The sequence below is a fragment of the Neolamprologus brichardi genome, chromosome 9 (genome assembly GCF_056152115.1).
Source record: "Neolamprologus brichardi isolate AB-2024 chromosome 9, ASM5615211v1, whole genome shotgun sequence".
In the NCBI taxonomy this organism is placed as follows: domain Eukaryota; kingdom Metazoa; phylum Chordata; class Actinopteri; order Cichliformes; family Cichlidae; genus Neolamprologus; species Neolamprologus brichardi.
This window is the reverse complement of record NC_142112.1, coordinates 6,175,243-6,199,897: the sequence shown is the minus strand read 5'-3', so window position 1 is coordinate 6,199,897 and position 24,655 is coordinate 6,175,243. Positions and strand designations below refer to the sequence as shown.

Below are 24,655 nucleotides of genomic sequence, written 5' to 3'. Positions count from 1 at the left end.
GATATTACCAGAGATGGCCAAAACTGTATTTAAGTTCAATCAAATCAAATCAAATCAAATCACTTTTATTGTCACATCACATGTGCAGGTATACTGGTACAGTACATGTGAGTGAAATTCTTGTGTGCGAGCTTCACAAGCAACAGAGTTGTGCAAAAATACAATAACGTAAAACAAGCAAAATATAAGAATGGCTAAATTAATTAAATAAATTAGTGCATTTAGCGTTAATCTCGTTAAAATGATGTTAACGCCATAACTGCATTAACACGGCATCAGTTTGTTTACGCGTTAGTGCCATGTAGCCCCGCGCACAGGGCGATCCACGCTAACTCGCTAACGGAGATTTACTGCGTTAATGCGGTTATGGCTTCAACGTCATTTTATTTAGATTAACACTGACAGCACTAATTTAAATAAAAGTGTTGGATAAAAACATCAGGCCACAAGGTCAGATAAAATTAGTCATCATCAGTGATAACTAAAATACTTGAGTTCACTATATATGCTATTACATAACGTTCTTGTTCTTGTAAAAATGGCTAACAAATGATAATGATGATCCTGCACATATTATTTTTAATAATTTCCATTTATCAGAGTAGGAATACCATATGTGATCTTCTTATTTCTTTTTTTCAGAATGCAATAGTATTTTGATCTCTGGCAAACACAGAGGAGTGATCGAGTCACTGAACTTTCCCAACAACTATCCGGACAACAGCCAGTGTAGCTGGACAATCCAAGCCAGCGGTGGAAATACCGTCAACTACACCTTTACAGCCTTCCAGCTAGAGGCCACCTCTGCTGCTTGTGCATTTGATTACATTAAGGTAACACATCCACATCTCGCAACATTATAAAAGAAAAGAAATAAAAGAAAGAATGACTCAAAACTCTCACCAGGCATGTTTGCAAATAAACAAAATTTGATTTTGTGTATTTTTTCAATCCAATTTGTTTACAAAAACTTAAATACTTGTATATACAACTGACCCCTTTTTTATTATGTGACATTAACTAAAAATAACAGTTACAAAAATGCGCAACTATCTCAATAAAATAAACATCTATAAATTGGCTGCTGAAATAAGTTTCAACATTTTGTGAGTTAATGATTTGCTTTAAATGACTGCTACTTTAACATTATCTTTTTTCCCTCCTTCACTGATAAAACGTCCTCATTATGCAACTTTTAGCAGACCTACAAGTCTGGTTGTTATCCTGCTGCTCTCCTTAAACTCATGAACCATGCATGGTTCATGAGTTTAAGGAGAGCAGCAGGATAACAACCAGAAAACGGAAATTTGCCTGTTTTTAAATGTTACCTGTCCAAGATGCTAAAGGAAATCTGAGGTGTAATGACTTCGATGGCAGATGCTATTTCACACATGTAAAAACATGTCACAGTATGACTGAGGAAATCTGTGATGTTAAGGAGCAAATTCTCTCTACACCTCTTTATCTGCTAACTCCTTAAATCTTTGTCACCTGTGAAGTGCCCATTGAACACTGAGTCGTCTGAGCAAAGCTCAAAATAATGAACGAGCTAAATGTCAGCGGCAAACATCATTGAATTATTCTCACCTGCTTGGGCATCACCATCTCTAAAGTAGGAAGCCCTGTTTCTGTGTTAATTACATAAAGCAGTGTGTGGTCATGTAGACAGATGCTCACCCTTTGACCACCATTTAGGAAATACCAGACTCGCTGGCTGCCTTGATAGTCTTCTCCACTATTGACATGGACAATAGATACTGGCAGTGCCAGATGGAGAATAGATAAGATAAGACTGTTTTTAACCTTTCCTGCAGGATTATATCAAATCAAGGTCATAGCCTTCAGTCTATGCACCAGTAACCATCCAGTAACTGATGGAGATAACCTCTGGATGGCGTAATCATCTATTCATCATCATGGGAACAGTACCATGAGGGCATCCCCACACTATTCCAAAAGCTCCAGGAGGCCAAGCTGACTGTCAATATGAAAAACTCCAACCTTTTCAGAACATATTTCAGATTCCTTGGTGACATCGTGTCATTTCCAATTAACATCAAAGGAGATCAAAGGTTTCCTTGCATGGCTGGCTCATACTACCAGATTGTTCCCAATTTTCCACAACTGTCTGAACCACTGAATGTATGTCAGACTTCTTTTCAAGACCTGTCTGGTCTCCTCATTCATCCGGGGTCATCACCGATGCCAGTGATGTAGGCCTGGGACCATGAGTTTGGAAAAGAGGAAGTACTGGAGAATTGTAGTGATATTGTGAATAGAGTAGGCAGAACTTAAGAATTCTGCCACTGAGAAGTGTTCGGCTCTGCCCTGGAAAGGCGGCGATGCCAAGTGGAAGGGGTGCCAGTGCTTTACTGTGGTCACAGACCACTGCGCTATACACTAGAACGGCCAAACATTTTTTTAACATAGTTAATTATGTATGCTGTGCAATCATTCCACACTGGAAAAAGAACAGTTCAAAGAAATCGTAGCAAGCCCCAAATTACCATGGCATTTCTGCCCATTTTCAGTGCATACGTTCTGCTTTCCCTGTATATCCCTAGCTCTATGATGGGCCTAACCAAGAAGCGCCTCTGATTGGCACATTCTGTGGATACACTCCTCCCCCGGCCGGCAGCACTACAAGCTCAGCCCTCAACATTGTGTTCAGAACTGATTCAACTGTTTCGACATCAGGCTTCCAGATGATGTGGTACCAAAATGGTAAGAGGGAAACATATTTGATTGTTACAGACCAGATCAAGAGAACCCTTACAAACATACTGTGTACTATAGTATTTAAAATAGTTTTTAAAACATTAATATAAATAAATGAAATTTAATTTTTGTATTTTTAAATACGTGCTACTAACTTAGCACAGAGATCTAATCTCTCTAGCGTGTTCTGGATCTGCTCTGGGGTCTCCTCCTAGGTCAACACACCTCACCTTGAAGCCATCAAGAAGGCATTCTGGTGTGTTGGCCAAACCACCACATGCGGAGGAGTTTTCACTCTTCACTGAGTCCTTCCCGATCAAACTTATCACCTTATCAATAAGGAAGATCTCTGACATCCTCATCTCATCTATCAGTTTTCCCAATTTATTTTTTCCTTCACTATCCAGAGATCATGGCCGTAAGTGAGAGCAGGAATGTCAACCAGTAAATCAACCACTCTGCACACTCTCCAGCACAACTGACCATTGTAACTAAACACTGACTAATAACAGAAATACTGCATCTCATATACCGAGGTGCATCCACACACTGAGGCTACGTCCACACTAGCCCGGGTAGATTTGAAAACGGCGTCTGAAAACACTTCGCGTCCACACTATCGTTTTCAGTTGTTTTCACAGAGTTGTGCGTCCACATTGAAACAGCCGAAAACGCTTACGTTCCAGTACTGCGCATGCATGAAACGCAAGACGATTCGACCTGCCTCATTTCTGTCTGCCGCTTATTTACTTTCCGGCTCTTTGAATCGTCGCGGCAAAATGTCGAGGAAAAGCATCGAGTTTTTTAAATGGACTAACAATGAGTTAGAGTTGTTGCTGTGAGTAACACAAAAGTACAAAGTTGCAAAAGCGAGTGAGAATTAAAAAATTTGAGGACTACATCTCCTTTGTCTCTTCAGATTGTCACACATATAAAGAGAAGGTGTGACTTTTGCAGGTAGTGGAGGTAGTTTTTTCTTTGATGGTATACTATAAAGGCAGTTTTAAGTTTATGCTACACTTGTCAGCTGGCTGTTGGTTTTTATCTCTGGTTTTAATAAGAGTTAATGCGTGCTTTATTGCATTTTTTCTCATGCTTTCTCTTCACCTTGCTGACAAAAGTGCTGTGAAAATCTCTTTATTAAAAATGTTGTTTAGTCTAAATAATTACTGAAACAAAATAATACTCATTTGATGCATAATTTAGTGATTTCTTTGTCCCTGCAGGTTGTGGTGGGGATCTCTTTGGTCCCAGTGGCTCCTTCAGCAGCCCAGGCTACCCTAACAGATATCCAGATAACAGAGAATGTATATGGTATATCACCACATCAGCTGGCAGCAGTATAACTATCACCATCCATGAATTTGATGTTGAGTACCACCAAGACTGCAACTATGATGTGCTGGAGGTAAGACACAGACGTTTTTCTCTAAAGATGTTGGCTTAGTAGGAGTCAGTTCATAAACATACCAAAAGCTGAATTCATGACAAAACTCATATAATCTTAATTCAGTTCAGTTGAATTAAATATCAGTTTTGTTAAAATTGAGTTTTACTTATGTAGCACTGAATGACAAAAACCCCCACAAAAACAGTGGCCGACAGCACCGTACACAACAGTAGACTGGTGCGTAATAAGCAAGCGAATAATGCAGAAAACAGATGATGGGAAACTGTTCTCTCAGTTCACTGGGAGAGAGAGAGAGAGCTGTGCAGGAAGTGCGATTTTATCGTAGTGGAAGGAAAACAGCCAAAGTCAGAGGAAATTCATGTTGTTCAAACGTGAAGTGTAGTTTTGATCTTCTTCTGCTGCTGGTTCAGTGAATTTTGGTCAGAGAGTGATTAATATTTGAGATTTCGGCTTCCAGCACCCGACAGCATGTACTCGACCCGAGGTTTGCACTTTGTGTTTACATCGTTGTGCCAAATCTGTTTACCTGTTTTAGCTGTTTGGTGGCAGTTGAAATAGTTTTGTGAGCTTTAAGCTGAGATTCTGGCGTTTCTGGCAAAATAAATTTCTATTTAAAAATCGATTATGGATTATCACGCAATAATTGCGATATTGCAATATGTCAAGATCTCTGTCTAAATAAATAAATCTGGATAAATTCTTAGATGATTAAACATGCAACTATTTTGCTGGTAATACCTGAAGCTAGTAAAGAAAATCAATAGCCTATTTATGCAAGATAATTCATAATTTTATTGGGGGGGTTATATTGGTTGGATCTGATTATTGGGGGAGTCATAAGCCCCCTAACCCCCTGGAAATTACGCCCCTGACTGAAACTATTGTGATTGGTTGGGGTTCATGGCAGAAGGCAATAAATTGACCTGATTGTTGACTTGATTTCTTTTTCATTTGATTACTTATTGAATTGATGTCATTTCTCCTCAGGTTTATGGAGGGCCAGACTTGTCAGCCCCACAGCTGGCTAAGCTATGCACCACTACATCCACCCCAATGCATGTCTCCAGCACTGGCAACCTTCTCACTGTGCGCTTCAAATCTGATGCCTATGTCAGTGGTCGAGGATTCAATGCAAGCTGGGCTGAAGTCCAGGGAGGTGGGTAGGCATCATTAAATACAGCTTTTACAGCTCTGCATGCTTCTTCTGGATGCAGCATCAGAGCTTTGGGTTTTGCAGTTTGATTATAGACTTTGTAGCTGGGTGCAATATTTTACAGAAATGTAGCTGTTGTAGTCTCAACTGGATTGAAGTTGTTACTACTGCAATAGTTTTTGACTGCTGACAATTCACCACCTGTTATCTTTCTGCCATTTTAAATTACAAAGCCTTAAGAGTTTATGTATATATACAGTACTCTGTAGGTTTTAATAAACCCTCTTTCTTCTTGCAGGCTGTGGAGGCCCAGTCACAGCACCTTCAGGGGAAATCCATTCTCCTTTGTATCCCAACAGCTATCCAAACAATGTGGATTGTTCCTGGGTCATCAGCGTGGATCCCAACCACCGTGTCTTTCTGAACTTTACAGACCTGGACATTGAATATCACAGCAGCTGTAACTTTGACTATGTGGCTGTAAGTGACTGAATAGCAACTGGTTGGTGCAATATTAAAGCAGCTGTCTTTGGTTGTTGCTGTGTGCTGTATCTAAGGCTGACAAGGCGAAGACAGGCAAAAGCACTATCACTGCTTGAAAAGCCAGCAAACTAAGAAAGTCCACAGTGAACTTTTCATTCTTGTGCCTGATTTATTAATCAATACACTTCCATTCGGTGTGACTCAAGACAATTAGGCTGTTTCTGAATTTTTTTAATGTAACTTTTATTTTTTATTTTATATATCTATAACCATTATAGAATAACAAATTATAAAATCACATGTAGGGCAGCACGGTGGCACGGTGGTTAGCACTGTTGCTGCACAGCAAGAAGGTCCTGAGTTCAATTCCAACATCAGGCCGGGGTCTTTCTGTGTGGAGTTTGCATGTTCTCCCCGTGTTTGCGTGGGTTCCCTCCGGGTACTCTGGCGTCCTCCCACCGTCCAAAGACATGCAGCTTGTGGGGATAGGTTAATTGGATAATCCAAATTGTCACTAGGTGTGAATGTGAGTGTGAATGGTTGTCTGTCTCTGTGTGTTGGCCCTGTGACAGACTGGCAACCTGTCCAGGGTGTACCCCGCCTCTCGCCCTATGACAGCTGGGATAGGCTCCAGCGCCCCCCGCAACCCTGAAAAGGATAAGCGAATGGATGGATGGATGGAAAATCACATGTAACATGCATACATGTAAGACAAAAAAAACAAGTCCGAGTCAACAAGTAAAGTAATACAAAATCCAGCTTATCAATAGCAAATTACACACCTTAGTTAGCTCTGAGGGAGGGAGACAAGAGATATGTATAAAAAAAAATCCCCACTTGCCCTGTGGGGATTTTTTTTATCTCTTAAGGTTGAATTCCACTTCCACAAGCAGTTTTTTCTACACTGTTTCTAAGAGCTTCCTATCTAACATTTATGCACATTCATACTCTGATGGATGCATCAGAGAGCAGCACGGGGTTAGTATCTTGCCCAAGGATATTTAGCATGTAGACTGGGGCTGAAACACCAAGCGTCCAGTTAGTAGGTGAGTTGCTCCACCACCTGAGCTACAGCCAACTTCACCCCATATATATCAGTATACTTAGTATATTTTTGCAGGACTTCTACAGGATTTCTCAGAGTATGCAAGCAAATACAGTTAAAAAAGAAGTTTTTGTATCAATTAATCATAAACCCATCAATAGTCTTTTTTTTTTAATGAGATATGTGTATTTTGCATCATGGCGTAGTTTGACTAAGCTGTCACCTAAGAACTAATGTGCACCCCACTCAACTCAAAATTTATGAAAATAGATGCATGAAAAGTGATTTGTTTGTTCATTTATTATGTGCCAACACAACCACAGTTTCACTGAAAACATATGCTTGTCCATTGGTAGATCCATGATGGTCCAACCTCATCTTCTCCTCTGCTGGGTCGTGTGTGTGGTTCCAGTGTTCCTCCCTTCACTTCCACCCAGAACACAATTTATGTTCGCTTTAGGTCAGACTCCAGTGGCAACCACCGTGGGTTCAGCGCTCGCTTCTCTGAGGGTCAGTCTTCTTTAACCTCTTTGCACTTGAACACTGATATAATTTGTCTGCTGTAATGGGTTTGTCCACTCATGCCTCTGTCCCTGCTACATCAGAGAAGACTGCTTCAGTTTTCAGTTCAGTTTTCCTCCTTTTTAGCTGCTGGACTAAAACCTGTCTGCTGCAAACAGCTTGATCTCCGTGTTCTGGTTGCCAAAGCCAGAGTGCAGGTGACAATGTACTTTTGTTTTCAACAGCTTGTGGTGCAACGATTGTAACAGATGATAATGGTGGGGCCATTGCATCACCAAGGTATCCAGCACAATACCCACCTAATCAGAACTGTAGTTGGATCATTAGAGCACAGGAACCATGTGAGTTGCTTTAGTTAAAGAGGACTAGAAAATTCATTCTTTTATATATTTCATATAGAAAAACTTGAGATGCAAACTGTTCCAATAACCACTAACTTGTCTTTCTGTGCCCAGTAAACCACGTCACCCTTTCATTCACTGACTTTGACTTAGAGATGATCTTAGCCAATTGTTCTCACGATTTCTTGGAGATCTTGGACGGAGACAATTACGATTCACCTACTATAGGTAAATATTCACTATATGTGTCTTTGCTTGTCTGTTTTTGGTAAGAGTTAGATTTAGAAGGGTGGTGCTTGCCTAAGCCTAACCTTTGTAATCATAAGAGAAGAGATGTGCTGAATCCTGAAAACAATATCCTGTTGAGTATCATACCACAGTGCCTTTTTATCAGCCCAGTTTCCACATAAGGTTGGTGTCGTTCTGTGACAATGCCTTATACGCCTGGTTTGTCACTCCAATCTTGTCATGTTCTTGTAATGTAATATGTTGCATTTAATTTCACTGGCTCAAATACAATCTTTATTTCATTTCAACAATGAATGGCATTCTACCAGGAGCAGTGCAAATGAGCAGTAGAAAAATGAGCAGACCCAATAAGGGAGCGAATAGTCTACCAACCAAAATAATACCACATAAGCACAGGTTTTATGGATGTGTTCTTATTAATGATAGCCAAGTGAAAAAGAATTAGCATTTTTGAAATTAACTTTATGTTAAAATTACAACTTAATGTTGTCTTTTGTTAGGGCGCTACTGTGGATCTGAAATACCTCACCCAGTGACATCCTTCAGCAACTCTTTGGTAGTCAAATTCATCTCTGACCACTCCTACTCCAGAAAGGGTTTCAGAGCTACCTACTCGGGCTCCACTTCTAGTAAGTAAATGATCAAAACCAATTAAAAATCACGTTACTATCATGCATACACACTCTTACGGACAAGATATCCAAGTTTTTTCTTTTTATTTTCTTTACTCAGGTTGTGGAGGAGATCTTGTGATGGAGACTGGTGCATTTAACAGTCCTAACTATCCAGATGCTTATCCACCTAATGTGGAGTGTGTGTGGACCATCCGCAGTTCACCAGGAAACCGCATCCAGCTCTCGTTTATGTTAGTCAATTTAAGCATGATTATTTCACTTTGGAAGAATCTATCAGAGTTAGTCAAAGAAGCTTGCAAAGAAAAGCGTCTGGACTTCTTTAAGTTGCTTGAAGCCATCTATGTCCACTGTGAGCGACCATCTTTGAACAGAGGCGGTGGTTTACGACACCAACTCTCTGCCATCTATAATCCAGTTTTGAGTTCCCTCCCCAGACGCCTTAACGCCCACTCACATCCTGGGCCATCTGACCTCAGGAAATCACATGATAAGGTGGGGCCAGGTTTCACAATGAGCTCACCTGAAACTCTGGCTGATTGGGACCCACACCCAGTTTCACACCTTGGCTCAGGCGATTAGAGGATCATCAGGGGGTCCTTTTGTCCCTCTGTGGGGGGAAACTCCCACCAGGTTTAAATCTGGGACTCTCCACCATTTGACCTTAGAACTGAAGAAGCCTCTCGGATGAGAGGTGAAACGTCTTCAAGCAACTTAAAGAAGTCCAGACGCTTTTCTTTGCAAGCTCCTTTGACTACGATGACCTGGATGACTGAGAACCTTCACAGACCTATCAGAGTTAGCTTGTAAATAAGTTCCTATCAGCACTATTCCACAGACAGGCATTACTAGTTGACTGGCTATCAGTGGGAGTGGCTTTAGGGGATCATCTACTAATCAGAGGGTTGGTGGTTCAATCTCTGGCTTCTCTAGTCTGCATGAGTAAGGAGGAATACCAAGTTGCTCTCTGATGTGTTAATGAGTATAAATGTGTGTGAATGTAAGATAGGAAGCACTTATGCCTGATTTATACTTCTGGCTTACGGACTTATGGTTATGTTGTAAGTTACTACATAGTTTTTCAGCTGAATTATAATAGAGTCATTAGGTATAGAAAAAGGTGTTTGTATGAATGGATGAATGTTGTATAACATCTTCCAGTAGAGTAGAAAAGCAATGTATAAAGACCTTATCATATACCATGAAAGGTTTGACTATAAAATTTTAGATAGTAGTTAGAACATATTTATTTAAGAACCACCTGGAGCACAAATTAGTGTCTCAAAAATTAACACACCCAACCATTTATGTCCTAACAAAAATAATAAGAAGGCTTTACAAAAGTGTCTCTCTGAAAACACTGTGGCACTTAAGATAAATGAGGAAGTTAGAAGAATCAGGATCTTATGGGGTTAAACTTGTCTGTTAGAAAAAGCTTAACCGTGTGAGGTCCTGAGGATTGAGACTCAGGTGGAGAGCTGATTAAGTAATACAATCTGTTACAAACTATTACAAAATACCTTTATTAATATAAACAGCTCTAATGTATAAATATCCTGATATATTACACAAAACTGAAATATAAAAGAAATCTGAAATTGAGGCGCCCTTCTTATCATACTGACAGTTATGTTCTCTGAGAGGATGTGCAGATAAGGGTGTACAACAAAATGCAGTGTATCCTTTAAGATAGGGAAATTGTAAAGAGATAGTCACAGCCATTCTCTGTGTGGTTCAGTGGTGCATTTGGGTAATCTCCGTCTCTCACTCTGATGGCCCAGCACATTATGGAGTGGGTGGGAGGTATTGTCCAGCAATGTCCTTATATTAGACAACATCTGGCTATCTGTAACCACCTTCAGAGAATGCATCTCCATTTCCACAATGCTTGGCCTTAAGGATGGTGATGTTATATGTATGATTCAGCAGAATAATTTAAACTTCCCACTGTGTTAAAACAGCCTTAGAAACAAATGACAACGGATACACTCTGCTACTTAAACAAAGAGCACTACACCTCTTCTTAGGTGTCTGTTACATGAACTAAAGTTAGATAATTCACTCTTGTACCACTGTTAATTTATGACTTTTCTACACACACAGGAACCTATATTAGTAAATATGACAAACAATCTTATTGTGTTTTGTTTTAGTACATTTCAGCTCCAAGGAGACTCTGATTGTCAAAATGACTACCTGGAAATCAGAGAAGGCAACGCCACTGGGCCTCTAGTCGATCGCTTCTGTGGAAACTCGCTTCCTTCCAACTACACCTCTGTCATTGCTCATATCATGTGGGTCAAGTTCGTGTCAGACGCTTCAGTTAGCGGAGCAGGATTCAGAGCCGTCTTCTCACACTGTGAGTGTCTGTGTATGAGAGAATTAACCAGCCATCGTCTATATCGTCATTTTTCTCAGGTTCTCAGATTTTTCTCCTGAGGTCAGTACTAGGGATGGATTACTGGTCTGTGATCCTAAATATGTCACGAAAAGAATAAAACCAGCATATTATTTTTAATAAGATATTTGAGATATAGTCATTACCTCAGTGTAGGTAAGGTGTGTTGTGCATCAAAGAAAGTCAGTGTCAGCTCAGCCAGCTGTTTACACTGAGTTATGTTCTGTGTAACCAATAAAAAAGGATCTAATGAGAAATGTTTCTTTTTTCTGTGTCACTGCTCCACAGTGTACGGTGTTGATGTGACTGGGGAATCTGGTCAGATAGCATCCCCACTGTATCCCAGGACATACCCCAATAACGCTGACTACCACTGGACTATAACTGTAGATGGAGACAGCTACATCCAGATCCGCTTCTTGGACATGGACATCGAGGATCTTTATGACTGCTACTATGACCACCTGAAAGTAAGATTGTGAAGAGACTGCAATCTACAAACAATATCAGTCACATTTTTATAATATTGTGCCAAGTGTCTGGAAATACATTGTGTCGTTTTAAATTTTTTTTTTAAATTACATACTTTTATTAATTATGGCTCAATGGTAAATGGCCTGTATTTGTATAGCGCTTTTCCACCCATTCACACACTGGTGATGGCAGCTACATTGTAGCCACAGCCACCCTGGGGCGCACTGACAGAGGCGAGGCTGCCGGACACTGGCGCCACAGGGCCCTCTGACCATCACCAGTAGGCAACGGGTGAAGTGTCTCGCCCAAGGACTCAACGACCGAGACTGTCCAAGCCGGGGCTCGAACCGGCAACCTTCCGATTACAAGGCGAACTCCCAACTCATGAGCCGTGATCGCCCCTTAAGCCTGAGAGCGCCATCAATAACAACTCAGAATTTGTGGGAGAGTTGTGTGTGTGTGTGTGTGTGTGTGTGTGTGTGTGTGTGTGTGTGTGTGTGTGTGTGTGTGTGTGTGTGTGTGTGTGTGTGTGTGTGTGTGTGTGTGTGTGTGTGTGTGTGTGTGTGTGTGTGTGTGTGTGTGAGAGAGAGATCTATACCTCACGTATTGTCATAGTGCAGCAGCTGAAGTTGTGTAGGCACCACTAACAATAGTCATGTGTTAAAGCGCACCTGATGAGATAATGGACAACCATGTGTGTGCTATCGAAGGTCTGTGCCCATCTTCATGGTCCTGAAATTATAACACTTTATTTAATTTAATATTTAGTTATTTAATGTTTTTAAAGTTTATTAAAGTAAATGCTTTAATCAGAGTAAAAACCACAAAAACTAAGTTTTCAGGATAGATCGACTGACTTCCCTTCTTTGAACCCCGTTGTGCAGGACGTAAAATTCCTGCAGCAGAAGCCACAACATGTCGAAAAGCTGCTTAATTTATACATTTTTATCAAATCTGCATCTGACATTCCAAATGAAATGACACGAGTGGATTAATCAGTTTGCGCTTAATTTAAGTATTCTCCTCCTTAGACCTCCTTTTGCATGTCCTGTTGCAATCTCCTAACCCCAATTTTGAAAGACAAAATATAATTCTGTGTGATCTACAGATCAATGAATGTAATGGTTTTTATATTTGCTGTGACACTCAGTAGTGTGCAACATCTGAGACAGAGCAAAGCTATTGTAAACTATTGTGGCCTAGGATGGTTGCCCAAAAGGCTGTCTGTTTACGGCGTTGCCTAATGGCTTCTGAGACACGGAGGGTCCAGAGAGTGTTTTTTTGCGCCATTTTATTTACCGCGGCTGCAGCACACAAGCCGCCAGCTGCACATGCAACACACCACAATACCAAACAATCCCGCTTCCCCGTTTTTAACATGGCGAGTGTGATTTTGGATGCCGTGCAGGTGAGTCCCCACGGCACCACCGACCACGCCTCTCCACAGCTTCTATTCTCAATCCTTGTGTCTCTGCAGGTATTTGATGGTCCCAGTATTCATTACTACCCTATTGGGACATTCTGTGGTTTGAGTCCGCCCCCTCCTGTAAGAAGTTTGGGAAGCACTGTCACTGTGCAGTTCAAGTCAGATTCAGTGGTGGGAGGAAAAGGTTTCCTTTTGGAATGGACTGCTATTCAGAACTCTGGACCACCACCCACTATCACACCAGGTGAGAAACAGCAGTTTCTCAGCAGCCCTGTTACATAAACCCATGCATGACCCATGTGCAGACTCATAGCTGGGAGGAAACAAAAACCTTTACTGTGGCTGATGTAGAATATCTGAGAATACTGCAGGGAAACACACTAGACAAACAAATTAAATAGAGAGAATGCCAATGGCATTTTTATTTATATAGCATTTTTTAGTTGTTTATTTATTTGTGCTTAATTATTGAACTGAAAGGCAATGTAGTGACTTGTCTGTGAAGGTTCTCAGTCATCCAGGTCATCCTAGTCTAAGGAGCTTGGAAAGAAAAGCGTCTGGACTCCTTAAGTTGTTTGAAGTCCGAGAAGCTTCTTCTAGGGTCATATGGTGGAGAGTGCCAGATTTAAGCCCTGTGGGAGTGTCCCCTCAAGAGGGACAATGGACCCCCTAATGATCCTCTACCTAATCACACCAGCCAAGGTGTGAAGATGGGTGTAGGGCACAATCAGCCAAGGTTTCAGGCGAGCTCATTGTGAAACCTCACCCCACCCTATCATGTGATTTCCTGAGGTGAAATGGCCCAGGGTGTGAGTGGGCTTTAAGGCGTCTGGAAGGGATCTCAAAACTAGATTATAGATCCCTTCCCAGATGCTTTAATGTTATTTTTGACAAGTTTGCTTTTTTTCTGTGGGACACTCCCACAGGGTTTAAATCTGGGACCCTCCACCATTTGAACTGAAGAAGCTTCTCAGATGAGAGGTGAAACGTCTTCAAGCAACTTAAAGAAGTCCAGATGCTTTTCTTTCCAAATGTAGTGACTTCAGTATTGGGTTCACATTTCTGTGTACATGTAAGGACCCGGACTGCTGCTATCAGACTCTTAGTCAGTTGAGGAAATGTATTTTTTTAGTGATAGAAAGCAGTCATAGTGACCTTATTAATATGATTTTCAAAACTGAAGTTACTGTCCAAAATCATACCCAGGTCTCTGACTCACTGTGTTTCCGAAATGTTAAATACAACCTTCATCTTGTTGTTTTTCTGTATGTGTGCCAGGTGCATGCGGTGGAATGCTAATGACAGGAGAGACTCCTGGCTTCCTCTATTCTCCTGGCTGGCCAGAAAACTACCCTCCTGATCAGGAGTGTACCTGGTTAATACGTTCTCCAGACTCAACTGTAGAGCTTACTATCTTGTCTTTAGACATAGAGGACAGCCATACCTGCTACTTTGATAGCGTTGTTGTCAGAGATGGTAAGTAATTAAAGCCAACATTAAGGAATAATAGTGCTGATGGATTTTTAAGGTCATTCAATTTCAACTGATGAAATGACCATTTGTGTTTTCCCTGCTTTTAAAGATATTAAAAACAGTTTTCTTTGAAATTCAATGTGACATTCCCCCACCCCAAAAACAACATAATCTAACACCATCAAGTTGACTTTTATAGAAAGATTTGGTGTCTGATAGTAACATATCCAAAACTTGTGATGGCACCTGCCTTTCTTTCCCAAAATGAATTGTTGAAAAATTCATGTTCTTGTTTAGAGCAGAGGTCTCCAACCTTTTTTGCGCCACGGACCGGTTTATGCCCGACAACATTTTCATGGACCGGCCTTTAAGGTGTCGCCGATAAATACAACAAAATAAAACTAGTACCGGTACCGAAAAAAAGAAGATTTATTCATAACACACGTGAAAAGACCCAGGAAAACCGAGTTAACGATAAAAACGATAACAAAATAACGCTGAAAACCAATAAAAACCCTGAAAACTATACATTTCACACCTGAGCCTCAACTCTCGCGGCCCGGTACCAAACAACTCACGGACCGGTACCGGTCCGAGGCCCGGGGGTTGGGGACCGCTGGTTTAGAGGCAGACCACAGCCTCAGACTTAATATTCTAGTAAGAGGAAAACTGACAGGTTTTGTTTTGAGCTTAAATTCCACAACTTGTCTTATGCTTTAGGCTAAATTATGTATAAATGACTTAAAGTGTTTAAAAACAAAAAATATTAGAGCACAAAAATGCATTTATGAAAATTTCAGCAAGTGATGCTTTACTGTTGATATGTTATATTATGATATATATTATTCATTTTGTTTCATTTGTGGCAAATAACAGCATCTAATAACATGCTGTGCAGTATTGTTATAGATCTCTTGATAATTCTCCCATCATTATTTATGTGTGGATTCTATATATCAAAACAACAGCTTTCTAATTGAGAATTCTTTGCCTTAAGGAATGATCATTGTGAAATGTATGATGTCGTTGCAACATCCAACTTGAGATGCTTGTTTCATGAAGTGCTAGAACTTCTCTGGACATGTCATTGATTGCTGAAGTGAAGATGGCTCGTGGATTACCTTGATTGTGCAATTTAGTGCAACTATAAACATGATTGGCACAGAAATATTTTTATTTTCTAAATACTGCCATGCAAAAGTATTTGCATGGCAATGTTTTCTTTTATGTAAAGTAGTAAAAATTATTTTCTGCAGATGCTTATTTAAACCAGATAACAGGAAAGACCCTAAAGTCAGTGCTCTGGACTTGTAGAGAGCATTTATATGTCCACCTGACTGTCTTGGTTTGTTTGGCCTTCTGGACAGCTTAGAATGTCTTTTGTTTTGGTTACTCCCAGGCGCAACCAGTCAGTCCCCTGTGCTGGCCAATGTATGTGGTCGGGATCATCCAGGATCTCTTCACTCAACAGGAGACTCCATGTACATCCATTTCTCTTCAGACGGCATCATCAGTGGCCAAGGCTTTAATGCCTCCTACTCAAAAGGTGATACATTAGCAGTTAATTACTAAACTACACAACATATAACCATAAGATCAAAACCAAACTAAACACCAAAATGCTGAAATACTACACACTTCAGTCTTAAAAGGACATAATTGGGTGGTAGTGCTTTTTTTAAGAACGGAAACCACAGGGTGTTTTCAAACTCGATGAGAATCACAGTTCTCAGCTATGACAGAAGAAAGAGGTCATTTACTTTCAACATAAAGTAAGTTGTAACAAGCTTTCATTGTGCGAACCTACCATAACTGCTTGAAGCATTCCCTCCTGTATGTCCATGTGAACCCATTAAAACAGATGGGCTCCCATTTATTTTTGGTCACACTTTTACGTCAAACTACTGTAACCTTCGAGTCTTTTCTATACATGTTTTTGATGGACCCCCAAAGTTCATATAAGCCATAAAAATGAGAAACAAATCCACACTTGTTGAACATAAGACATTATAATTATACTATATAATAATTATTGCTAACTCCCTTAACTTGAGAATTGTTTTTGGTAATCCAGATTTAACATCCATGTAATGTTCTGTGATACGTTGTGGTGTTGTGGGCAGAAACACTTCCTTTCAGGTCATTTTTCATGATCAATGTATTAACTGCCACTACTCTACAACAATAATTATACTAGTAAGAGGAATTATATGTGATACCTTTTCTTTTCATAGGTTGTGGTGGACTCCTGCATGTTGACAGAGGTGTAATGAGCACTCCCAATTACCCACAGAATTACCGGCCAGGTTTGAATTGCAGCTGGCACGTGATGGTGACACCTGGCTTTAGAATTTCTGTCACCTTCCAAACCCCCTTTCAGATCCAAGGCTTTGGAACTGGATGCAGTACAGGCGATTACCTGGAGGTAAACATATGGATAGCAAAAGCTGCAAAAATAAAAATTTGAAAAAAAAAAAAAATCCACATTGCTACAAGTAAGAAAATAGATGTTTGACCCTGTGGATGCACATAGACTGAAGTAATTACTGGCAATTAACAGCTGTTTTAAGCTGTTAAAGAATTAACATTTACTGGTGCTAGAAATCAATGAAATTCACTGTGTTGTTCAGCTCGATCCAGTTTGATCCAGTCTCAGTCCAGTCTGGACAGTGTGCAGGGAATAGTTTGGTCAAATGTACTGTCCACTTAAGTCCCACCATGATGATGTCAAGTGAAACAAGCAACAGGCTTAGCTATATTTGACAAGTTTGCTTTTTTCTTTTTGCAGAAAACAATTCTAACAATGCAATGTGCAAAAATGTGAAACAAAAGCATAGAAGAAACAAATGTAAATTGAAGTAAATTATTAAAGTGAGCATCTCAACACGTTCTTAGAGTCACATAAAACCCCAAGAAAGTTGAAGGAAAATTTTATTTGTTGGAAAATTTTCCCACTTAGTTCATATTTGATGAAGCATGTTTTTGAACATCAGACAAGTAAGTATATCAAAGTTACCCGATAGGGCAAAACGTCATATGTCATCATGAGAAAAGCCATGTGTTCCCCCAAGACATGGTGGCTATGTTCCAAGGTATTGATGTTACTAATTCTCTAATCTAGATAAATCAGATAAATCATGTTAAGAGGAAATTTATATCCTTCCAAACTATTCTCAGTTTGGATTGCTGTGCACTGTCGAATTGGACCACCTGGATACGACAGTAACTTTTTTATTGATGCGTTTGATTAATAAAAAAGTTTGCAGAAGAAACTGTGATACATTGTGGTGTTTTTTAAAAACTGTGGTTATGTTTAAGTTTATTTTATAAACCTTAGAGTGACAACAACAACAGTAGATGGGAGTACTAAGGTTCCTGAAAGTCTTTTTTGGTTGGACTTCCTGAATCTCTGATCTTTTGATAAATTATTTCTATCATTATTCACAGTTATCTTTCCCTTTCTCCACAGCTCAGGAATGGTCCAGATGGCTCTGCTCCATTACTTGCAGAACGACTGTGTGGTTCAAGCCCCCCATCTGTCCTCCAGACAACTGACAACCACCTCTTTATTCACTTTGTGTCCGATGCCAGTAATGAGGCCTCCGGCTTTAAGCTGCTATTCGAAGCCCACAGTCAAGGTAGAATCTTCCCTTCATCACTATCACAGGAAATGTTTCCGTGCAGAAAAGTTTAGTCACGGTTGACAAGTTTTGAAATTGGAGGAAACATGGACTTGATGCCAACAGAACTCTAATTTAGGAACAATGTTTTCAGTTTTATGCTTACGAGAGGCAAAAGGAACTAAGTTGGCTTAAAGGGGGCGGGTGTAAAGTATCTTGTTCAGAAAGAAGATTAATTGAGGAGCTGCATTAATGCCCAGCATAAGACAAAGGTTATTTTGTAACTTTAAGTCATGCAAAGCTGCTGTAGTAAAGCCCAGGAGAAACTTTGGAGTTGGATATAAAATAATAGGTCCCTCTTTTTCAGTTTTCAGCCTGTTTCCAAAGATGTTTGCTGTGTAAAATATCAATAAAAACAAAATGTCATGGTTTAAAAGTCCATATTTAATTAAAAGAAGAATAAATTAAATGTTGAAAATATTGTTTTTTTGGGTGAATTAAAAAAAAACGTATACTTTTCTTTCTTTGGTTCCATACTGGTCATAATGTCATAAGGTTGTCTGTACTGTATGCAGGCCAGCTTAGCAAATGGACCCTTGTGCTATAGAGCTCTGCTGTTAGAATGTGGCCTGTATTTGTATAGCGCTTTACTAGTCCCTAAGGACCCCAAAGCACTTTACACATCCAGTCATCCACCCATTCACACACTGGTGATGGCAGCTACATTGTAGCCACAGCCACCCTGGGGCGCACTGACAGAGACGAGGTTGCCGGACACTGGCCACCACCAGTAGGCAACGGGTGAAGTGTCTTGCCCAAGGACTCAACGACCGAGACTGTCCAAGCCGGGGCTCGAACCGGCAACCTTCCGATTACAAGGCGAACTCCCAACTCTTGAGCCACGATCCCCTATATACAAATAGAATGAGGCTTATCATTGTCTTAGTATATTGCTCCAAAGTTTGCATATATTGTTTAAGCATTAATTTGGCATTATATCCATAATTATACCCATAATTTCCTAAATCTGTTTTTGATTTTGATTTGTCAAACCACGGGACATCTTTGCCCTTTACCTCGGACTATCTTGAATAACCTAAACAGAAAAGATGTGTTTCTGGATCTTTGTATATTTTTGCATGGTAGAGTTTGCTTTTGCTGACTGTGCAAATCTTCAACTTATTTTTGTTTGTTTTGTACAAATTTTCCTGGTATCCAAACTTTTTCTGAAGTAGGTTTTAAAAAACCGACAGAATATTATCTTTTCGAATTTACGTAGATGTTGGAAAACCTGTCACGTCTCTTATCTCGATCCTTCTATTTCTCCACAGGTTGTGGAGGTTTCATCGAGGTGAATGATAACGATCCTCCAGGGTACATTACTTCACCGAACTATCCACAGAATTACCCTCAGAACATTGACTGTATCTGGGTAATTACTGTTCCCAATGGGGAAGCTGTCCAGATTGACTTTGAGGATCAGTTCTACATTGAACCCACATCCAGGTACACCTTTACTTTCTCTTCTCTTGTTGTATTTATAGCTTCTTATTACCACCTAAATATAGTAGTTTTTGTCATTTTATTGCGTTTCATCCCAAGATTATTGGTAAGTACATTTTAGCCTATCTATGTTTTTACAAAAGAAACTAAAGAACAAACAAACATTACGATCTTACTAAATTGGTTGATGGTGTTATTAGTGTTTGAAGAACACAATATGTATCTAGAAACTCACTTAGAAGAGTTGAAAACACTTTCACGTTTATTCGTGCCCCAAGTTTCAGGGCTTACAACATGTTTTTGTCCATTTATTCAACAGCTGTATGTACGACTACTTGGAGCTGCGTGATGGCTCAACATCCAACAATAACATCATTTCCCGTCTTTGTGGCAACACCCGACCATCTACTCAACATTCGACAGGTTCCTCCATGTGGCTTAGGTTTCGTACTGACACCAGCGTCACGCACCAAGGATTCAAAGCAAAATACTCCATAGGTAAAGAATATCATGGTCATGCAGTCTGAAACTCATGACTGTGTCTGTTCTTCTCTCATTAATGTCTAGACCAGAAAGCTGATGGTCTCATCATAAGACCGGCGTGGCAATTTTTTGATCAACTAGCAATAAAATTGTCTTTATCTATGTCTGGTTGTAAGGTGCCTTCATTCTACATTCTTGTGGCATACAGACCAAAAGTTATGGGAAATTGTGCCAGTATCAAAGCATTACTGGACCTAACTGTTTGTTTATGTCTTAAAATACTGTATGCCATTTGAAATTCACATTAAAACATTGATTTGGATAATTAAAGAGATGTAACCTTTGATATTTTGACTATGTAGCAGAGTGGTAATAGAAAACCACAATGACCTATTTCAAAGCTCTGTTCTGATTCTGTAACTCAAATTCCTCACAGCAACATGTGGAGGTACCTACATAGGTCAGAGGGGTGTGATCTACAGCCCAGGCTTCCCAGGGTCCCACTATCCTGATAGCTCCAGTTGTGAGTGGTACCTGGAGGGACCCACAGGACACTACCTCACTCTTAGCTATGGGAATTTCAGCTTGCAGAATACTGATGGATGCTCTGCTGACTATGTGGAGATCAGAGAGTACAACGCCTCAGGTAAAAACATAAGTAATAAAAAAAAACCAAGATACATTCTCTACACCATCACAATGTCTATTGTGTTGAAATCTTTTCTGTCTGCAACTTTCTAAAACTGGACTTCCTTCTCAGTTCTTTTTCTTAAGTAAATGTATTTATCTGATTTGACTTTATAACCCAAATTATGAAAACGTTGGGATTCTATCTATCTATCTATCTATCCATCTATCCATCTATCCATCTATCCATCTATACATATATAATTTAAAAACCTCATAAACCCATAAACCTTTGGAAAATAAAAACATATCAAATGTTTGAACTAAGGTGTTTGTTCCAGTAAAATATATATTATTTTGCGAAAAGTAGATGTGGACAACAAGCTGGAAAGCATATTGTGCCAAAAAACAAACAGCTGGTCAGTAATATGACTGGGTGTAGAATTATACAGACTCTTTAAAAGTTTTGCTAGACTGCCTTGATGACATAAAATGATGGCTAGCATTAAACTTTTTGAATGTAAACAATCAAAAAAACAAGATTGTAGTATTTGGATATTCTGACCCTCGTTCTTCTCTTGAAGGGTGATCTTAGCTCTCTGGAAAAGTCCAGTACTCGGATTGGAAAAAAAGTCTGGAAGTGTTCTTCGATGACAGTTTTTCATTTGAGAAACAAATAACTTCTGTTGTAAAAGCTCAGGGCCATTGCAAACACTAAAAGTATTTTGTTATCTGCTGCATTTACTTCATACAGGCTTGATTAATAGTCTTTATTTTGGAATCAGCTTGTTCAGAAGGCCGAGGCCTGACTTTTGACAGGCCCCAGTCTTGGCTCGTTTACACTGGGTTTCTGTACGTTATAGAATTGATTTTAAGACTTTAGAGCTTGTTTTTAAGTCTCTCTAAAAATACTCCAAATAGAACTTTTAAGTCTGCTGCTAAGTTGTTTCTGACTGAAACACAGAGTAGACTGGGCCTTTGCGATTGCTGCACCTAAACTTATATACAGTCTGCCTCTTCAAACTAGGACCTACGCAATTAGACTGACGCAACGCAACAAAATTTTGACCCCCCCTAGCTTTAAATTGTGACAGAGTTTTGTTTTGTTCTTTTTATGGTTGTTTTGTTTTACTTTGAGCTTCTGCTGTTAAAAGGGAGTTTTTCCTTCCCACTGTCGCCAAAGTGCTTGCTCACAGTTTTCTCTGGGCCAATGCTGACTTAAAATGGACTGAGGAAAACTGTAAAACTGTTCTAGGATTATGCAAATTAAGGTTTGATGGGTTTTTTGGGAAACATGGACTATGGATCCTCTGGACAAAAAGAAGGGCCACCTGGCGTGTTATCAGTGCTCAGTTCAAACCCCACATTTCTGATAGTAAAGGGATACAGTAGTACCTATGGAATTGGCAGATTGTACATCTGGAAATGCGCCATCTATGCTAAAAGGTATATAATAGGAAAAAGGCTCCCATCCAAATGATGCTTTTTTCAGTGAAGGCCTTGCAGATTTCAGCAAGACAATGCTAACGTGCATACTGCATACTGAATCTGTTACAACAGCTTTGCAGTGTAAGACAGTAAAATGGGATAGCGGTCCTCTTCCAAAAGTACAGCAACCTTTTAAAGGGAGAGGGGATCCTACATAATGGGAAACATGGCCCCATCTCAATTCGTTTGAGAAGTTTTGCTCTCAGTTTAAAATTAGCTAATGTTTTTCTTAAATGGTAGATTTTTGTCAGTTAAAATATTTGATGTGTTTTAAATGTTCTGTTGTGATTGTTCATAAGATTTGCAAATAATTGCATTCTGTCCCAATAGTCCCAACAGTTTTGAACTTAGGACAGTAAATTACACACAACACATGTGTCTGTGTTTCATGTTGAGACAGTGGGGTGATCAAGATATTCCTGCATCCTTTCTAATGTTTGTTTAGGCCGCCTACTGGGGCGACATTGTGGCAATAACCTTCCTGCTCCCATGGAGACGTCTGACAGTTTTGCTTATGTCCGGTTTGTCAGTGACACCAGTGAAAATGCAGCTGGCTTCCGTCTGTTCTTTGAAGCAAGTGTTGAAGGTGGGTACATTTTGAAAAGTACGAGGAATAGTTGCTGGATGGTCATTATGGTACGTCATATTTACACATGAAGTAAATCTTTGAGTAATATCACCTGTTGTTTCATCAGGTTCAGTTTTTTTCCTTTTCATTTTGAATGACTGCATGGATGAGAATCAAATCGTACAATAAAAAATTGACATACGTATATTAAAGCATTTGATAGAAATGTTGTCAACATCATTAGAACTTGCTCTCATACTTTCATATTTGTGTATTTGACAGCTCTTCAGTCAGCAAAAGGTCATAAATAAGACAGATATAGTCCTGCATATTAACAAACTATTACACTGTATGTTACAATATTATGGAGAAAACACAAAACATAAAGTTAATAAGCTGTTTGTATTCTATTTTTTTAATGACCTGTAAAAGAAGAATAAATACAAATGTTTTTATCACACAGAGATGCTAAAGTCCAAGCTTTAGATCCTGTTCATCAGATCTGACAGTTTTTTTCTTACATTTCTGTTTCTGTTCTCAAGTAATAAAGTTCAGTGTATTATATAATAATATACTGATGATAATAATCACTGCAATGTTTAATTTATCTTATTTGTAAAGTGTCAGTCATTTAAGAAAACAACATTTTTTCATAATAAACCAAATAACAAAGTGATTCACATGAAGATGGAGATAAAACACCTACAAACAGTGACATTAAGGGAACCTGGAAATTGCGACTTCGAACAAATGCAAAAAGAAAAACTGGATACAGGCTGGTTGATTATCTGCCTCATTATAGTGCCTTTTGATTTTGTTTCCAAGCAACAAAAGGAGACAAAAAAAATTAAGCCACTCTTCATTCTAGCGACCTCAAACTGAAAAACCAGTCTAACTCAGTGGCAATGATGGGTTGTGGAGATATCTGATGAACAGACAGATCGGGTTAAATGCTTAATTTAGTTTTTGGCTTACAGAAACACATGAAATTAATTTACAACACTATTTGTTATGCTGAATCTCTCTTTTGTCTTTTCCCACAGAATGTGGAGGTGAACTGAATGCTCCCTCAGGAACTATTTCCTCTCCCAATTACCCCAACTTGTATCCACACAGCCGAGTGTGTCGCTGGGAGCTGGTAGTGTCACCAGGCCGCAGGGTTACCCTCACCATCAATGACCTGAGACTGGAAGGTTCTGATACATACTGCGTATTTGACTATGTTGACGTGAGTCCCTTTCTGCCAGTAGTCGTCATGCCTTTCACTTGACTCGAACCACAAATCAAATTAATTCCTCTTACATGCTGTGGAATCTCTGATAGCATCTAGAACCCTTGAAAAATGAAATTAAAAGATCAAAATTTGCACAAAAGTTTATTTGTGTAATTTTTTTTGTGAAATTGAAAATACTGAAATATAGTTTATTACCTTTTTGATGAGCATGCAAGAAAAATTGCATATCAAGCATAAATCTATGTCCTCCAGGTAATGAATGGATTGGCAGTCGATGCTCCTCACCTACAACGGTTCTGTGGTACAGTACCGGCTGGCACTCAGGTGAGGTCCTCTGGCAACACCATGGCTGTTGTGTTCCGCACTGATGCGTCGGTGTCCAGTGGTGGATTCTTGGCTACGTATTCCTCTGATGAACCTGCAGGTTAGATTCTCCTGCGTGCAAAACTAAAATATTATCTACAGAAAAATATAATTCACATTGCTTTAATCATAATAGCCATGCATTTTTATCCATGGCAGTTTCTTAAACACGTTAATGCAGGAAACCACACTTATACATGATTTAGTATTATTAATGCAGGGATGTAAGATATCAAAAACATGCTGCAGTTTCATGTTGTACTGTCTAAAAAAGAGGTCTTGGTGTAGCAATTTTTAGATCCCCCAATGGCTTGTGCTCTGACCAGTATAAAGTGGTAGGTAGAGAATATGATGACAGGTGTTAACACGTCTTCTTTCAAATGGTCCAATTTAATTTATATCGGAAGATAGTGCCAAACATGACTTTCTATTAGCTGATAATGC

At 39.5% G+C, this 24,655-nt stretch overlaps 1 protein-coding gene across 1 annotated transcript in view; it reads left to right on the top strand.

Moving 5' to 3' along the window:
- The window catches only part of cubn (cubilin (intrinsic factor-cobalamin receptor)), an 84,422-nt gene that overhangs the window by 33,328 nt on the left and 26,439 nt on the right, over nt 1–24,655 (top strand). The window contains exons 27-49 of the mRNA XM_087845859.1: nt 643–833; nt 2,565–2,724; nt 3,945–4,126; nt 5,117–5,285; nt 5,581–5,762; nt 7,167–7,320; nt 7,557–7,673; nt 7,788–7,901; nt 8,423–8,551; nt 8,655–8,787; nt 10,708–10,913; nt 11,241–11,422; nt 12,904–13,096; nt 14,131–14,328; nt 15,725–15,871; nt 16,560–16,750; nt 17,795–17,963; nt 19,277–19,451; nt 19,768–19,946; nt 20,368–20,577; nt 22,492–22,632; nt 23,658–23,842; nt 24,101–24,272. Of these exons, the coding sequence (XP_087701985.1) occupies nt 643–833; nt 2,565–2,724; nt 3,945–4,126; nt 5,117–5,285; nt 5,581–5,762; nt 7,167–7,320; nt 7,557–7,673; nt 7,788–7,901; nt 8,423–8,551; nt 8,655–8,787; nt 10,708–10,913; nt 11,241–11,422; nt 12,904–13,096; nt 14,131–14,328; nt 15,725–15,871; nt 16,560–16,750; nt 17,795–17,963; nt 19,277–19,451; nt 19,768–19,946; nt 20,368–20,577; nt 22,492–22,632; nt 23,658–23,842; nt 24,101–24,272 (3,879 nt within the window). The remainder of the gene's footprint in view (nt 1–642; nt 834–2,564; nt 2,725–3,944; nt 4,127–5,116; nt 5,286–5,580; nt 5,763–7,166; nt 7,321–7,556; nt 7,674–7,787; nt 7,902–8,422; nt 8,552–8,654; nt 8,788–10,707; nt 10,914–11,240; nt 11,423–12,903; nt 13,097–14,130; nt 14,329–15,724; nt 15,872–16,559; nt 16,751–17,794; nt 17,964–19,276; nt 19,452–19,767; nt 19,947–20,367; nt 20,578–22,491; nt 22,633–23,657; nt 23,843–24,100; nt 24,273–24,655) is intronic.